At 32.4% G+C, this 18550-nt stretch overlaps 3 protein-coding genes across 4 annotated transcripts; all 3 read right to left on the reverse strand.

Moving 5' to 3' along the window:
• Positions 1 to 161: 161 nt before the first annotated feature.
• On the reverse strand, positions 162 to 4983 carry LOC106334571 (alpha-glucan phosphorylase 2, cytosolic). 2 transcript variants are annotated; one of them, XM_013772869.1, is made up of 16 exons: positions 4798 to 4983; positions 4476 to 4706; positions 4115 to 4294; positions 3861 to 4037; positions 3694 to 3779; positions 3384 to 3573; positions 3198 to 3290; positions 2934 to 3118; positions 2731 to 2848; positions 2528 to 2656; positions 2201 to 2419; positions 1917 to 2120; positions 1512 to 1670; positions 950 to 1213; positions 609 to 799; positions 162 to 503 (listed from the first exon to the last, which is right to left on the reverse strand). In XM_013772869.1, exons 2-16 carry the CDS (start codon positions 4677 to 4679, stop codon positions 377 to 379), a joined length of 2526 nt encoding a protein of 841 aa, XP_013628323.1. In that variant the 5' UTR covers positions 4680 to 4706; positions 4798 to 4983; the 3' UTR covers positions 162 to 376. The 2 variants fall into 2 exon arrangements, with proteins under 2 accessions (XP_013628323.1, XP_013628322.1); XM_013772868.1 differs by lacking the exon at positions 4798 to 4983 and having other exon boundaries at positions 4476 to 4764.
• An 867-nt stretch (positions 4984 to 5850) lies between these two features.
• Positions 5851 to 8696, reverse strand: LOC106334572 (probable anion transporter 4, chloroplastic). The gene is made up of 9 exons (XM_013772870.1): positions 8141 to 8696; positions 7828 to 8054; positions 7370 to 7733; positions 7232 to 7276; positions 7006 to 7152; positions 6712 to 6849; positions 6602 to 6635; positions 6260 to 6439; positions 5851 to 6140 (listed from the first exon to the last, which is right to left on the reverse strand). Exons 1-9 carry the CDS (start codon positions 8585 to 8587, stop codon positions 6136 to 6138), a joined length of 1587 nt encoding a protein of 528 aa, XP_013628324.1. The 5' UTR covers positions 8588 to 8696; the 3' UTR covers positions 5851 to 6135.
• An 8223-nt stretch (positions 8697 to 16919) lies between these two features.
• LOC106330796 lies at positions 16920 to 17591 on the reverse strand. The gene has a single exon (XM_013769208.1). It carries the CDS (start codon positions 17589 to 17591, stop codon positions 16920 to 16922), a length of 672 nt encoding a protein of 223 aa, XP_013624662.1.
• Positions 17592 to 18550: the final 959 nt, after the last annotated feature.

An 18550-nucleotide genomic window follows, 5' to 3' on the forward strand; every position in this document is an offset into this window, starting at 1 on the left:
GAGAAGTAGTTGGGTTTTTCCTTTGTTAATTTTGATTGCTGGATGCATCGTTTACTTGACGAATGCGGAATTTACATGAAAGTTTTGGTCATCACTGTCTACAATTTGCACGATTTCAATTGTTGGATAACTGATTAATATGAGCTGCACGAGTTAACTGGGACAAAATAATTCAGAATGTACTCATTTACTTACTGAACCACGTTTTACTTGAACAAACATTTAACTTATGCAAAAACATAATGAACATATAAATACGAAAAGGTTTATTACTTATTCAGTTATGAGATCTATATAGATATATATGGACTTTGGAGCTGTGTGGATGTAGAGAGGCCATGGTAAAAGGCATAGTCTGTGGCAACGATATAAGGAATTAAGGAACAGGGCATGCCGCAATGTTCCAAATCTCTTTGGCATACTGAGCTATTGTCCGGTCGCTGCTGAACTTTCCTGATCCGGCTGTGCTCATTATCGACATCTTCAGCCACCTCTTCCGGTCCCTGTCACGACACATGATGGTAATATTTTCAGATTAAAGAACTTGAGTATTCATCAACTTGATTCTGCAGACACTAATCTTACAAATGTTAAAGAGATGGACTTACTTGTAAGCTTCATCAACTTTGGCCTGAGCATCCATGTAGCTCGCAAAGTCATACCCAACCAGGAAGTAATCACCACGTCCATAACCTGTGTTTCCCTCAAGAGAATCAAGGAGCGGACCATAGTCGTAGGTTCCAAATACTCCACTTTTGGCAAACTGCTTCGCCTCTTCAAATCGAGGATCCGGTTTGAACTGGTAAGTGTGGACAGGCACAAAAACGTTTCATGTCAGAGGAAAATGCAGAAGCATATGATGATTTCATTTTAAGGCTCTTCATGGTATTGGTTGATCCAATGAGGAAAAAAAAATTTCTGTAGAGGAGAAAAGGAGAGAGTAACATACGAGTCCGTCTTCTCTTTCTTTACGCAGACGAGGGACCTGATCGGCTGTTGCACCAAAAAGAAAGAAATTTTCTTCGCCAATCTCCTCTCTTATCTCCACATTAGCCCCATCAAGTGTTCCTATGATAAGGCAACCATTGAGAGCGAATTTCATATTGCTTGTACCACTTGCCTCCATGCCTGCTGTGCTGATGTGCTGAGAAAGCTCACTTCCGGGTATAAGCATCTCTGCTACAGTCACATTGTAGTTTGGAACAAATACAACCTGGAGATGCAAATCATCATTTATAGTTACTTCAGAAGGAAAAAAAAAACATGTTCAGAACAATAAAAGGAGCAACAGCGATTCATTGCATTTGTATCCGCATGGCTACGGTAAGAACGCTTCACTCTCGGAAAGGAGTGTCTTATAGCACTAAGACTTAACCAGAAGAGACGCAAACATGTGTTATTGACATTTAACAGATCAATAGCATTCTCAGGCACGCAATCATTATCAAGCAAGCAAGCATCGTGCTTAGCTACCTTTGAGTTGCATGTAAAACGTTTCTAAGATGACTCACCTTCAGGTATTCGTTGACCTCTGGATCGCTGTTAACAACGTCGCCCACGTCACTCACTAGCTTCACAATCCGTTTTGCGTTTGTATAGGTTGCAAAGGCTTTACCCCCAATCATGACAGTACGAGGAGTTGTTTTCTTCCTTTCCTCAGGCTTCATCTCCTGTAACATTCAGTTGCAGAAAATAATGTATTATATACATTGCCTAATATTAGATTTGTCTCCTCAGTTAAGGCATCAATGAAGCTTTCTGAGCTTTAACGTATAGGAAACTTAAGATTTCTGTTTTGAAAAATTTTGCCCAAAGGAAAGGGATTATCCTGAAGTTTCTTAAACATATTTTTGAATTTTTCTACCTTAAGGTCACAACTAAAACCAAATCCGGAAAGATAGTTAAGCCAACTATACCTTTAGTTTCTTGAATCTGTATATTACTCCGAGAATGTTCATAAGCTGCCTCTTGTATTCGTGGATACGTTTAACTTGTATGTCAAACAAGCTGTTTGTATCAATACTCACACCAGTCACACGCTCTATATACTGAGCCAAACGTTGCTTATTGGCCGCCTTTGCAGAAGCCCACTCAGATTGGAGTTCTTCATTGTCGGCAAACTAGCAGAACAAAAATAACATCAGAAAGATAAGATTAAACCTCATTGCAGATTTAGTTCTCAAGTAAATAAACATCAGACCTGCCGAAGACCAGTTAATAGGTCAAGATCGGTGATCCATTTGTCAGTCTTCAACCATTTTGTGATTATATCACTGAGCTCAGGGCTGCAGAAACGAAGCCACCTTCGAGGTGTGATGCCATTAGTCTTGTTTTGAAACTTGTTTGGCCAAATAGAGACATAGTCGGCGAATAACTCATCCTTTAAGATATCACTATGCAACTGAGCAACGCCATTCACCTGCAAAAGCAACCCCATAATGACCCCTTGAAACAAACAAAAAACGACTAATTTATTTCTGCGAATTGTGAAGAAAGATGGCTCAAACTTGAAAGAGGGACCCCTTACTGTGTGCGACGATACAACACATAAGTTAGCCATTCTTACAACTGGCTTCTGCGGATTGTGATCTAAGATGCTCAAACTTGAAAGCTTATCCTCGAGATCTACCCGCGTGCTTCGAATAGTTTGCACAAACTGCAGAAAGGTATATGTCCAATTATTGCAACAGATTATACAAACAAGAATATTGTGAATGTTCAGAAAAGTACCCTTTTATCAATTTCTTCTATGATCTCCATATGACGAGGAAGAAGCTTCCACATCAAAGATTGTGACCATTTCTCCAAAGCTTCAGGAAGGACAGTGTGATTGGTGTAAGCAACGGTCCTGTAAAATTTTGAAGTAAGTCCCAATAGAAAGAGTGGAAATTTTGGTCTGCAAAGATGAGTGGTTAAATGCATAAATGTCATACTTTGATGTCACATCCCAAGCTTCATCCCATCCAAGTCCATTGTCATCCATAAGCAATCGCATGAGCTCAGGGATTGCAAGAGTTGGGTGTGTGTCATTCATTTGAACAGCAACTTTACTTGGAAACTCTGACCATTTCCGGCTGCCTTCGCCGGTGCTCCTCTCGTTAAATCTTGATATAATATCCTGCAATAGGTTTCCATATTATGAAGTTATGGCTTCAAAATGAAGAATGTGAAAGCAACCTACAACCAAATTTACAAACCTGAAGTGAAGCACTGCAGAGAAAGAACTGCTGTTTCAACCGTAGAAACTTTCCATTCTCGGTGGCATCCCCTGGATATAACACGGTGCAAATCTGCATACACATAAATTCATAGTTATAGAAAAAGAAACAAGGCAATTAAAAAAAGGTGGAGTTCATGAAGAAATGAAAATTTATATATAAAACCTGTTGAGCACGAGAATGTAGCTGTGCAGCCAATTCATATTCTCCTTCGTTGAACTGAAAAAGGTCAAGGTCCACCGCTCTGGCTTTTGCTTCCCAGAGGCGGAGACTGATTGTGTTCTTGGTTTTGAATCCTGGGATTGGCACATCATAAGCAAGAGCTTGTACAACATCACCGCCTACCCACTTCCTTCTGAAAATTGGTCAATTAATCCATTGAAATGGTTAATATCAAGCTCAACAAAAAGTCAGCTACTATATAGCGAATTTCACTGGTGTGTAGTGTCATATAAGAGCCAACAGTAATACTTACGATCCATCTGGGTTTATCTGCACATGGCCGAAAAATCTGACAGGGAAGACAACATCATGCCTGACAATTTCCCACGGGCTGAACTTCTGCAAGTTCCCATCAAAATAGGATGAGTTACAGTCAGAGAAAAACGATACATTGAACCCACTAACTATGACAAACATTACCTCAAGCCAGTCCTCAGCGACCTCTTCTTGGCCTTTCTTTGTGATAAGTTGCTTAAACAGGCCATGTCTGTACCTCAAACCATAACCCCAAGCAGGCAAGTTGAGGGTGGCCATGGAATCCAAGAAGCACGAGGCGAGTCTCCCCAAACCACCATTTCCCAGAGCTGCATCTTTCTCCTGGAATTACCAAAACATAAAAGCTCAAACAACTCCAATGGAGAGATTAAAAAGAATTTATCAGTGTCTCAAAGTACCTGTTCAGCTATCTCCTCAAGCTCATAACCAAGCTTGCGTAGTGCATCAGCATATGGACCTTTAAGGTCGAGATTTCCAATGGCGTTAGTCAAAGCACGACCTTGGAGATACTCCATAGACAAGTAGTAGGTTTGCTTTGGATCGACTTTGTGAAAATGAAGATAAGTCTCATTCCACAGCTGCAATACAAAAGTGCACTTTCATATCACTCCCTTTACATTATTACATACATGTGTTTGTTTTTCGATCATTTTTGTGAAAAATGAAGATTAAGTTAACTCAGCTGTAAAACCTAAATCGGAATCCAACCGCATGTTCGTTCGTACAACCAAATCTACTTCATCGGGTCTAGATTATTACCTGAATGAGACGATCGCGAAGGCTCTCCGCCGTAGCGTAGAGAGCTTGCTCCGGGCCGAACTTCAAAGGAGAGAAATGCGGAGAGTACTTGGCGTGGTAGATGATATTCCCGGCGATCTCCGTAGCTTCATTAGCCTCCGGGTTCGCCTTCTCAGAGACTTTATCCGAGACACCAGTCCCAGCCTTCCCATTGGCGTTCGCCATCGCCGATTCTCTGAAACAAACCGGAATCTGTAAAGAGATGAAAGGACACTTGAGAGCTTTATATAAGCAGAAGATACTATAGAGAATCTGCTAAAGAGGAGAAAGAGTATATACTTACAAAAAAGAACGGTGGAAGATGAAGAAGAAGAAGAAGATATTTAACAAGAAACGTAACTTTCTTTTCAATCTTTTTTTTTTTTTATCGCTTCTTTGGTTTTTGTTTGGGAGATTTGATTCTTTTTTTTTTCTTCCAAAAGAGATCTCTAAGGATTGAAAATGTGCGGATCACAAGAAAAGAGAGAGTGAAGTGCGTAAGAGGGAGCTCCGAAGAACTACTTCTGTATCCTCCTTACACAAAATATCTATAGGAAGGCCCCACATGTATTTGTTTTCTAGTTACCAACACCGTTAATATTATTTTTGTATAAAGAACACCCTTTGTATTTCGTATTGGGGACCATAAATCATTTTCTAAATATTTAATCAAAATAAAATATTGATAACGAATCAGTAAGAAACTTTTAAGAAATTAGATGGAACAAGGAGAGAAGAAAAAAAAGGAATCAAGAAGGAGATTCTGGAGTTTTACTTTCAACAGTTTGGCAACGAAAGGGAACCCAATCTAAGTAAAAAGCCAAACGTAGCGGGTCGGTTACAAGTAATGAAGGGAAGTGAGACATTATTACCACCCCGAGGTACACGTGTATGGAAGTTGGGAAAGTATGAGCACTTCAAGGTCCCAAATCACTATCTACACACCTGCAACACTTCACTTTTTCTCTACGTCCGTGCAACTTTTAGGCATTCATTGGTTCAATTCACTTATCGTTGGGTGTATAATCTTCATCTATTATTTTGTGTTTGTTTAATGATCATTCTAGATGACAAATCGCTGTATCCGATACACTCGTGGGCTAGCTGAAGGTGATGTTCACATTCAACAACAATGCCCTCGTCAGCGGTCAACTTAGCAGATCATTTGCTTACTCAAGACAGCTTTATTTCATAAAACTTACAAACTAGAATTGTAAATTCGATACAATTAAGTATTCGTCGCTTTACTTACCAGTCAGTTGTATGTATTCAGAATGTTCACATTGCCAAACTTACACACTACCTGACAATATTATTTTCTTTACCGTGTTACATAACTATGCACAGACTTGCCAAATGTTTGATAAAATGTATTAACTCAAACTTACTTACACTATCAATTAGTGTAGAATCAGTTGTATTTGCAAACTTTTTCACATAAACGTTTCTATTATTCGTGAAAACTGAACCAGTAGAGAAGAAGAAGGTAGAGAGAGATATTTTCTAGATTCTTCTATACAAGGCAGATGCAACTCTTTCCTGATACTTACTTGCGAGAGAAGAAGCTGACTCTATGTAGAGTTTTCAGCTTCTCTACTTGCTGATCCATCACCACCTATTATTAACTGGATTTTGTGGTCCTTCACCCTGCCAAAATACCAACATTTACCATTAGACTTATGCAAAATACTGGAACAATAAAATGTATGAAACAGAACACAGAATGCAAATAACCCAACCCGGAGAATAAGAGATGGGCTGTGTACCTGTTGCATCAAAATTGACTCTTTCTCCAGTTGAATAAATGTTGTAAAAGAGAGCAGAGAGGAGATATAAAATTGCCGTAAGAAGGATGAATCCTTGGAAGGATCCCAATAATTCCACAAAGAAACCAGCTCCAACTGTACCAACTATTGCAGCAAATGTCCCAGCAGTAAGACACATTCCTATAAACAAGATGTACACGGTCAGAAACGATTTTGGTCTACTGGTTTGAGATCCCCTATTGATTCCAATGCCAATTCCTTTTCAGATGGTACAAATTAACTATCTGTATTTAACGAACTCTGGAAACCAAATGTCTGTCGAAGGAGAATTAGAAAGTGTACCATGTAGCACACCGGAATATTCTGGGGCAATTTCCTGAAATAAGAGAATATAAATGTCAGAGAAACTCTCAAGATTGGTAGACTAAAGAATCAATCAGACACTTGACTACCTGAAGATTGATAAGAAACCCCAAATGGCTGAATGATTTAAGCCCAACAGCTAAGCTTAGCCAGGCAGATGCTATTAAAGGTCGTTTTGCTGTAGTTAAACCAATGAGAGCAATCCCAGGACCAATGAAACCAATGGACTGCCAAAACAAAGGATGAAATCCCCCCAGTCAGCAAAAAAGAAACACGAAAAAGAAACGTAAATGCAACTGACTTCAACACTAGTCTCATATGTATGCATAACTCTTCCAGTCCAAGAGACCTCGTAATAGAATGCAATCTTGTAAATCACAAACCTGCATGATTTTCCGCGTTAGAGTGATGCTCGTACCACGTCGTATCAACAAGTCCGACCAAAAACCAGCAATGTATCCTGTGAAAGCCATCATACTCCACGGGACGGCACTAAACCAAGCAGCTTGTTTGAGGTTCACATGATATACCTGCAACACGTTATATCTCACTTATGAAGACTAGAAATAACAACAATACATTTACAATTTGTTGATGCTGAGGCCTTACAGAATTGAAGTAGATGGGCATCCATGAAAGAAGCACAAAAAACCCCTGCAAGCAACCATTTAAAGTCAGTTACATGAAATGTCACATGTAAAAGAAAAATCAAGACAGTTCCTCAAACTAGCAAGAATAAATACATACCCAGCTATGCATGGCATTTCCAACTATGACAGCCCAAGTCGGCATCTTGGAGAGTAGGCGTCTAAAAGGAGGAATTACCCCTGTGGTGTTTCGCTTGTTCTCCTTAGTAGATGTTTGCTGCTTGTGCATTATGTACTCAAGCTCAAACTTTGTAATCTGAGGATGTCGATCTGGTGTACTTGACGTAGCAGAGAGCCAAACGAGCATCCATAGGAAACCGGATAACCCAAAAATAACAAAAGGGCCATATATACCGCCTTGAGACATGAGAATAGGAGACAACATAAGTCCAACAACATTTCCAAGCTGAAACCCTGCCATGGCAATACCAACGGCCCTAGAACGTTCTGTAGGAGGAAACCATCTACAAAAAAACGGTACTATCACTACTACGAACTAACCGGTTACAAAATCATATGTGTATCACATTTGAGAAAAAAAAAAAGAAGATAAACTACCTTGCAACCATGTTGTTCATGCAAGGAAGAGCCACACCTTCAGCAACCCCAACCATAGCTCTTGCAGCAAGAAGAGCCCACAAAGAAGTATCAGCAGCCCAAGGGGTAAGGAAAGTAGCCAACGACCACAAAGCTACTCCCCACGCCATGATTACCTTACCGCCATAACGGTCCACCAAAGTTCCCCCAGCTATTGGTGAAATTAGGTATCCCCACAGGAACGATGACTATCAAAGAATCAAACAAGAATGAATGAGACTCAACGAGAACAATGATGACAATCTATGATATGAGTGTTCTTGGAAGTGTCAACCTGAACGATACCGGAGAAGGACTTGCTCCATCCTCGAGAAAGCGAGAGAGGCACAATCGCGACGGACATCACGACGCGGTCCGCATTGCATAGCGCCAGGGCAAGCGCCAGCATCGCCACCACTTTCACCCTCTCCGAAGTTATAAACTCCGAAAAACTAGGTTGCTCCGACGCCGCCGTATCTTGGGGCGTACGGCGAGCATCGCTGCAATCTACTCTTAATCGATGGCGCGGGAGGCCACATAGATCCACGGCAGTGTCTCCGCAGAATCTCAATGAGCCGACGCCTCTCCCGCGGCAGAGTAACAACCTTCTCCGACGATCTCGCTTAGCTAACACCGGGAATTTCAGGTTCGAAGTCAAGATTGCTCGATCTCCATGGATTTTTTTGATGGAGCTGCGATTATGGAAGTCTATTGAAGATTGTAAAGAGAGAGAGTAACACATTTTTCCACCTAGCTGCTGAGCTGCTTAGTGGCTTGATCTAGTAAGACGAAGAAGATGCTCCGTGTGTACCGATTGCAACAGCTAATTCGCGCGATTCGGGGGGAGTGGCACATCCGTAATTAGACACCGAAATGAATAGTCATATGAGTATATGTCGATTGATTTAGAAATCTAAGCAGTATTTATAAATTAGAAAATGACTAGCATAGCACTAAAAAAGTTTTTGTGACAAATATAGTCTCTAAGAATAAAAATGATCAAAATAGCACTTAATGTTTTGTCAGAAGAGATAAATATACACTTATACTTAAATAGTAAATTAATTTAGACATTAGAGTTTAGAGTTAAGAGGTGGGTTTAGGATTTAGGATTTATGATTTAGGGTTTACGGTTTAGGGTTTAGAGTTTAGGGTTTAGGGGTGGGGTTTAGGGTTTAGAGTTAAGGGGTGGGGTTTAGTATTTAGGGTTTAGGGTTTAGGGTTTAGAGTTGGGGAGTGGGGTTTTGGGATAAGATTTCAAATTTTGAAAAATAAAAAAAAAATTAAATTTTTCATAAGATAAAATGCTATTTTGATCATTTTAGTTTTTGAGGGCTATTTTTATGACATAAACTTAGAAATATGCTGAGGGCTATTTTTATGACATAAACTTAGAAATATGCTATTTTGGAGATTTGCCCTTTATAAATCCAAGTAAAATATGCAAATTTTTTAATTTTTTGGATTAGTATTTACAAATCCGGAGGTTTTCCCTCGGATTTGAGTTTTTGTATTTTAAAAAAAAAAAATCCAGACAAATACATTCAAATCCATTATAAAATCAAATTTATTAGTAAACCCGTACTATTGAATAACACTTGATTTGATATAAAATTTATAAATTATTAAACCAATAACACATGATTTTAATACAGATTTAACAATCATAGAACCAATAACACTAGATTTAGTTTGGATTTTCAAATCTATTAAAATACAACAACCAATAACCCCCACTTAGGAGGTGTTATTGGTTTATATATTTTGATTGATTTAGAAATCCATACAGTATTTATAAATCTAAGTAAAATATACAAATTTTTAAATTCTCTCGGATTAGTATTTACAAATCCGGAGGTTTTCCCTCAGATTTGAGCCTTTGTATTTTTAACAAAGAAATCCATGCAAATCATTTCAAATACCTTAAGGAATCAAATATTAATCTATTGGTAAATCTGTATGATTGAATAACACTTGATTTGAATTAGAATTTATGAATCATTAAACGAATGACACATGATTTCAACACATATTTTAAAATCATAAAACCAATAACACTAGATTTTTTTTGGATTTTCAAATCCATCAAAATACACCAACCAATAACCTACACTTAGGTTTTATGTATCGTATCAGTCTCATAAAAGGTGATGATTGTTTTGTTAGATTTTGATTTTGGTTTTTTGTTTTTGGTTTTTGGTTTTACAGTAGATTTTGGTTTTTTGAAAAACTTGATTGGTGGTTCTAGATTTTGGTTTTTAGTTTCACGTTTTTGCTTTTAAAAATAATAAAATTTAAAATATTACGAAAAGTAAAATACATATTATTGAAAATAAAAAATAAAATACTATCATCAAAGCATACATCTATTCTATTAAAATAGAAGTTATAACTTAATCAATGTGTGATTTTTTTTTAATTTGGACTACCTTTTAGAAAATTGTTTCAATTAATTTTTGTATAAATATTTAAATTATTTGAATAATTCTAAAACAAACAAATCAAATAGATATTCCTATATTTACTCTGAAATTATATCTGAATAAAAAAATTCATATCTTTTTATTTACAATATAAATATATATTTAATTTTTTTATTAAAAAAACCTTTTAAATATTTAAGTAATTTTGTGTTTATTTAAAATAAATGTATATTTCATTTTTCACTTAAGCAAAACTTTTAAATATTTAGTTAATGTCGTTCTTATTTTAAAATTAAATTTTTATTTCATTTTAACTAAAAAAAACTTTTAAAATACCTTATTAATTTTGTAGTTATAGCTAAACTCATGTAGCATTTTGTATTAATCTGCAATATTAATTTAATATAATATTTTCAAAAAAAAAAATTGATCCTTAACCAATAAGATTTTTCAATTTATAATTGGGGGATTTGCCAAAAAATGACTCAAAACTTGATTTTGAATACAAAAGTGTACCCCAAATTCAATCAAATGCAAATGTAACCCAAAAGCCTAGTGAAATTACCACAACCCCCTTATGACCAAACAAAAAACATGTATTCAATTTTTCCCTTATAACCCTCCGTTAGAGAAGACTTCTTTGTAAGTCTTCTCTATGATAACTTCTTTGTAAGTCTTCTCGTTCAGTAGATCTTAAAATTAATTTTATAAATAATATTTTGATTGGTAAAAAATTAAAATCATGTAATAATAAACATTTCTCAATGATGTAATATTGTAATTTAGTTCATCTGAAATTGAATTATTTTTAACATAGATGAGTGAATGTATATTGGCTCATGAGTCATTGGTTTAGGGTTTGGTAACATATGTTATAGTATTGTATGGATTTTTAGGGTTAGATTCTGAAATTTTACCTTCATTTTTTTTTTCAAATTGATCCATATATGTTTAGTAATTATCTAATAACTTGATTTAAAAATTTTCTAAGTTTTTTTTTAAATTTAAGAAGTGTTTTTGCATAGTTAATTGATTTTAGGGTCTAGAAGACTCACAAAAGACTTAAAAAGAAATCTTCAGACACATCCCGCTTAAATTTTAGTAGAATTTATGGTTTCCGCCTAAATTTTGGAATAATTTAGGTTTCCCGCCTAAATCAAAGTATTCCATAAGTCTTTTAGGAGTCTTCCATAAGTCTTCCATGAGGCTTTCATAAGTCTTCCAGAAGTTTTTCAGAGAAAGTCTTCTCATGGATTAGATCTTAAAAATAGTTTAAAATTTTTATAAAAAATATTTTCATGGTTCAAATTTGAAATCATGTAATAATAAATATTTTTCAATGATGTAAATTTTGTTTATCTGAAATTGAATTATATTCAACATAGATGAGTGAATGTAGATTGGTTCATGAGACATTGGTTTAGGGTTTGGTAACATATGTTATAGTATTGTTGGTATCTTTAGGGTTAGATTTGAAATCTTATCTTCATTTTTTTTCCTTTTTCAAATGGACATATATATGTTTAGTAACTATCTAATAATTTGATTTAAACACTTTCTAAGTTTTTTTAAGTTTAAAAAGGTTTTTTGCATAGTTATTTGATTTTAGGGTCTAGAAGACTCACAGAAAACTCAAAAAGAAGTCTTCCGACACATCCCGCCTAAATTTAAGTAAAATTTAGGGTTCTCGCCTAAATTTTGGAATAATTTAAGTTTCCCGCCTAAATCAAAGTCTTCCATGAGTCTTCCATGAGTCTTCCATGAGTCTTCCATAAGTCTTCTGGGTCGAAAATATTTAACATAATTGGAATTTTTGTCTCCATATATAAAGAAAATTTACACATTCTCTTTCTTCCTCTCAAATGATTGCAACAAAAATGTAATGTTTCTCACTCTAAAATTCTCCAACCTCTCTATAATCTCTTTGAACATCATAACACCAAACTTTATATTTATTTCTCACTTTTTCTTATGTCTTCTCACAAATTTATCTTCTTTTTGCAAGTTTTTCATTACATGATTCTCATCTTTCACTCATTCAAAGGTAAATCTCTAAATTTTGGATATTAATTTATGTGTGTGTTTATATGATAGATTTTAAAAAGCTATAAATTCAACAGACTGTTTTGTTTATTTTGTAAGCATATTTTTTTCATTTTTTAAGTTTTTCTCTGTTTTGAAGTCATTTGAATGATTTGAATTTGCAGGTTTTTCCAGATCTGAGAGACTTTGAAAGACCTCTCAGAAGACACTCACAAGACTCTCAGAAGACTTCTCAGAAGCCTTCTTAGAAAGTCTTCTAATGCATTTTATGATACAAGACTTCCCACGAAGTCTTCCGAAGTCTTCTGCTTAAAGTTGTATAAATTTCGGATATGTATTTTGTGTGTTTTATATATTAGATTCTAAAAAATTATAGATCCAACCTAATGTCACTGTTTTGTTTATTATATAAAAATTTATTTTTGAAGTCTTCTTCATTTGAATGCTTTTGAATATGTGGATTTTTCATATCTGAAACAGATTTTGGAAGATTTCTGGGATAATTCTTGGAAGACTCTCGAAAGACTCTCAGAAGGATTGTTGGGAAATCTTCTAATGTATTTTATGCTAGAAGACTTCCCACGAAGTCTTCTGCCCAAAGTGGTACAAAGAGATGATGTGAAGTGGAGTCCAAGCTTATTCAAGTTGAGGAATAATATCTAGCTGTGTAATAATTTTGTTTATGGCCTTTTTATGATTTGTATGTGTAATATTTTAGTTGTGAATTATTTTGTAAACTTTAAGAGATGTTAGTCAAAAGAATGGTAAATATGTTCATGTTTTGCCAAAAGTACTTGACTTCATTAAAGTTATTGATGCAACATACCAAAAAATATTTTAATCATTCTACCCACACATAGCAAGACACAACAACACAAAAACTTAGTAAAATTTGCTAAAACTAAGAGAGAAGACTTCTCAAGAAACCTTAGTCAAATTCACAAAAGATCAAAATTGAATTTTAAGCGAAAGTTGAAATTTTAAATCTCATGGAAGTTAAAAATTGTATCTTATGAGGAAGTTAAAAATCGTGTATTCTTTATATTTTATTTTATTTTAGTTAATTTTTTTGTTAGATTTCCAAATATTTAGTATACATATAATTTATTTCCATTTAATGATTTATTTATTAGTTTGCCTCATTTGATGTTGAATTCTATTTTGTATTGAAATAATTAGTTTTTTAAATTTTAACATTTTAAAAAATAGTAAACTATAATTATGATTTTTTATATTTTGATTGATCATTTATAATCCTATGTGTATACTCTTAATGACTTCTAGTCTCAACTTTTATATAGAAAATAAATGATATTTCGCATATTTTTGGTGTTTTAAAAAATATTATGTGAACATTTTCAATTATTTATACCTTCAACTTATACATAATACATGTTATATGTGAATATTTACATTTTCGTACAGTCCAAACGTTGAAAATCATGAGTTAAATTTTTTTACTTATAATTTTTTGAAAGTCTTGTATTTTTAAATTAATTATTATTTTGTATTTATATTTTTATGTTAAATTTTGAATAATATTTTATATATTAAGTTAACTTATTTATAATGTTCTACTTTTTTTAACTTAACTAATTTGATATTGGTTTATGTTCTATTTTGAAATGAACAATTTTTGAAAATATTTACATTTTTAAAAATAATAAATGAAAGCAAATGATTTGTCAAAATATATATGGCTGTTTTAAATCCTATGTGAATGCTCTGAATGGCTATATTTAAATTGATTTATATTTTATTATGAAATAAACGATTTTTGGTAATATTGACATATTTAGAAATAGCAAACTAAAATGCTGATGTGTCAGAATAAAATTGGTGGTTTTAAATCTTACGTGGACGTTTTCAAAGGCTTATAGCTTCAACATTTATATAACATGGATTTTCATTAGCATATAGCCTTAAATTGAAAAATCATGAGATAAATTAATTTATATTAAGTTAAATTACTTTTAATTTTTTGAAAGTCTTGCATTTTTAATTAATAATTATTATATTGTATTTTATTTTTATGTTAAAATTCGAAAAATATTTTCTATATTAAGTTAATTTATTATTAATATTTTACTTTTGTTAACTTATCTTGTTTGATATTGGTTATAAATTTTGTTAATTTATTAATAACCATCAATATTACATGTTTTTAATTTTTGTAGTTATAATTGTTTGAAAGCCTTGCATTTTTTAAAACAAAATTCGAAAATTTGTTATATATTCAGTTAATATATATAATCTTTTACTTTTGTTAGGTTTCCTTATTTTATATTGATTTCTATGTTATTTTGAAATAAACAATTTTTTGGAAAATATTGACATTTTTGAAAATATTAAACTAAAATAATGAGTAGTCATTTTATGATTAGTTGTTTTAAATCCTATGTGTTTTAAATCATATTGTTGATTATTTTCAGTAGCATATAACCTAAATTTAAAAATCACGTGTTTTTAATTTTTATGGTTCTAATTGTTTAAATATCTTGCATTTTTAAGGTTATAATTATATTGGTAAGATATTTTATGTCGATTTTCGAAAATATATTATATATTAAATTAACATATATATAATTCTTTGACTTTTATAAATTTTCTATATCTAAATTGATTTATATTTTATTATGAAATAAACGATTTTTAACATTGACATTTTTAGAAATAGCAAACTAAAATGCTGATGTGACAGAATAAGATTGGTGGTTTTAAATCATACGTGGACGTTCTCCATGGCTTACAGCCTTCACTTTTATATATAGTATAGATTTTGAAGAGTATATTTTATTTTGTGTTCTGGGAAAAAATATATTATATCTTTATATTTTATATTATTTTTGGTTAATTTATTTGTTGACTTTTTAAATATTTAATATATATATATATATATATATATCTTTGAATCAATTCAATTTTTATATGATTTATTTAATAGTTTACCTTATTTGATGTTGAATTCTATTTTGTATTATCAGTTTTAAAAATTTTAACATTTTAAAAATAGTAAACTATAATTATGATTTTTTATATTTTGATTGTTTTTTTTCCTAATCCTATGTGTATACTCTCAGTGACTTATAGCCTCATATATAGTATATGTTATTTTTGAATATTTTCAATAGTATATAGCCTAAACTTTGAAAACCATGAGTTAAATTAATTTACTTATAATTATTTGAAAATATTGTATTTTTAATTTTAATTCCTATTTTAATTTTATTTTAATGTTACTTTTCGAGAAATATTATATATTAAGTAAATTTATTTATAATTTTTTTACTTTTGTTAACTTACCTTGTTTGATATTGGTTTCTCTTTTATTTTAAATGATTTTATGGAATTATTTTTTAAATCCTAATCAAAATATAATGAATTATTTCTCACTGTTTTATAGTCTTAGTTTATATATAATATATGTTATTTATGAATATTTTCAATAGCATATAGCCTAAATTTTGAAAATCATGAGCTAAATTTATAGTTATAATTGTTTGAATTATTGCATTTTAAAATTAATTATTATTTTTAGATAATTTATGTTAAATTGCAAAATTATTATTATTATTATATATATATATATTATTTTAATATCATACTTCGAGATATATATATTAAGTTAATATATGTATAATGTTTTTACTTTTGTTAGTTTGCCTTATTTAATATATGATTTTTTTTTACTATGAAATAAACAGTTTTTTTGGGAATAATGACATATCTAAAAGTAAGAAATTAAAATGTTGATTTGTCATACTACGATTGGTCGTTTAAATTCTATGTGGACGCCTTCAATAGCTTATAGCCTCAACTATTATATAGTATAGATTTCTAAATCCTAATCAAAATATAATGAATTGTTTCTCACTGATTTATATTCTTAGCTTATATATAATGTATGTTATTTATGAATATTTTCAATAGCATATAGTCTAATTTTGAAAATACTGAGTTAAATTTATATTTATAATTGATTAAATTATTGCATTTTAAAATTAATTATTATTTTTAGTTAATTTATGTTTAATTTTGAAATTATTAATATATATATATATAAAGTTAATATACGTATAATGGTTTTACTTTTGTTAGTTTGCCTTATTTGATATTATATCTATAATTGATAAATTGTTGCATTTTAAAATTAATTATTATTTTTAGTTAATTTATGTTTAATTTCGAAATTATTAATATATATATATATATAGTTAATATATGTATAATGTTTTTACTTTTGTTAGTTTTCCTTATTCGATATTGATTTCTATTTTATTATTATACATTGTTTAGAAATATTGGCATATTTAAAAATAATAAATTAAAAATCTGATGTGTCAAAACACGATTGGTTTTTTAAATCTTACGTGGATATTCCATTCGCGCTACGCGCGAGTTTATATTAATAATTAGCTTCATTTTGTAATAGTTTAAAATTAAGAAAATAAAAATATTTTATATACATTTTCTATTAAATTGTATTCAAAATATGTTTATTATTTTTCCTATTTAACTTTTTATACACTTATACCATTTAAATAACTAATTACTTAGATATTTTTTGTTTGTATATCTAAATATATAAGTGTATTTACAGACATATTTCTATTGTTCACTATTGTATGAAGCGGTTCTCTTATGACCTCTCTCCGCTGTCTTCACCCATTTGTGATCATAAGGGCTGGAGCAAAAGTCACAATAGCCGAAAAGATTTTTGTACCGTAGAGACACCAGAGCTTCCTCACTCGCGTAGAACTCTCCTCCCTTGAAGTCTATAGTGGTTTCGAAACAGAGCTCCTTGAAAGCGTCCACCACCACTTGGACCCTCGCGTGTTCCACATCCACCATCACCGTTCTTCCAATAGCATCTCCAATACTTTCATGTGTAGGAGTCGTCCTGAACTCCGCGGGGACACCTAACACTCGAACCCAAAAGGTGATCTCCGAAGGGAATTGAGGAGATTTCTTTGATTGCCATAGAGCCAATGAGAGCATCCAATAGTCGAAGTGATACGGCTGAAGCTTCAAGACCCCCTCGATCTCCTCCTCAGTTTCAAAAACGAATTTAAACTTTCCAAGTCCCAGGTCCATTCCAGTAACCCGTTTCTCCAAGCCCCAGATTTTCGGCAGATTTGTGATCAATGCCTTCATGTCTTGCTCCGGCGGATTCATGCACCGACCAATCAACGTCTTGGAAAAGGTTTTGATCAACTCCGAGTTGTCAAAGTTGGGCACCGTTATCTTCAACCTCTTGCGAGTGTTGTCACCATTCTTCATCTAACCATTATTTAGTAATTGACTCTGCGTCATGATATAGTAAAAGCTATCAAACTCGTATGAAAGTTTAAAGCAAAAACAAGCGATGCAATATAGAAGAAACCCCATCATCCTTTTATAGCTATTCCATTTAGCCAATCTAATATTTGGCAAATATTCCATAGTGATATCGAATCCATAATTGACACTCCGAAACACAATCACAAAGCACAAATGAATCCCGAAACACACAATCCTAATAACCCAAAAGATCCCAAATCTCGTCTCCATAAACCAACAGATCCCTACTCTCCATATCCCAATCTTATTGAATCCCCCATTCATTCCACATATCTCTTTTCCTTCAAACAAGATACTCTGAAGAGAATGAAAGATATTACCTTTAGAGACATTCGATTTCATCCTGAGGATGATTGAAACCGAATCTTGTTCCCCGAGAATCCCAATTTTCCTTATCTTCTCCGGATCGACCACTCTACATTCCATCAACATACATCGTTGATCTGCTCGAAATCGTCTTCTCGTATACATGCAAACCTTGATCTGATAAAGACCCCTCCGATCCATGCGCCGTTGATAATACCCGGATCCCATCTTCGAGAAAACATGGAACCCTAAATCGCCATCGCCGTCGCTATTCTCTGTTTATTTATTTTTATTAGTTTAGCTATATATTATATAATAATTTCGGTTTTTATTCTTTTGAAAATATTAACTATTAACTTTTCAAAAAAAATTATAATAATTAATCGTCATATTTTAATTGATTGTTTTAAATCTTATGTGAACACCATCAATGACTTATAACCTCAATTTTTATTTATAAAGTTTAGAATTGAATATTTTGACATTTTAGAAACATAAACTTTTTTAATAATTTAAATCTGACGTAGACAATTGAAATGGCTTATAACATCATAATTACTTATAATCACACTAATAATTTATGAAATTTAAAT

The sequence above is a fragment of the Brassica oleracea genome, chromosome C3, assembly GCF_000695525.1.
Source record: "Brassica oleracea var. oleracea cultivar TO1000 chromosome C3, BOL, whole genome shotgun sequence".
NCBI classification, from domain to species: domain Eukaryota; kingdom Viridiplantae; phylum Streptophyta; class Magnoliopsida; order Brassicales; family Brassicaceae; genus Brassica; species Brassica oleracea.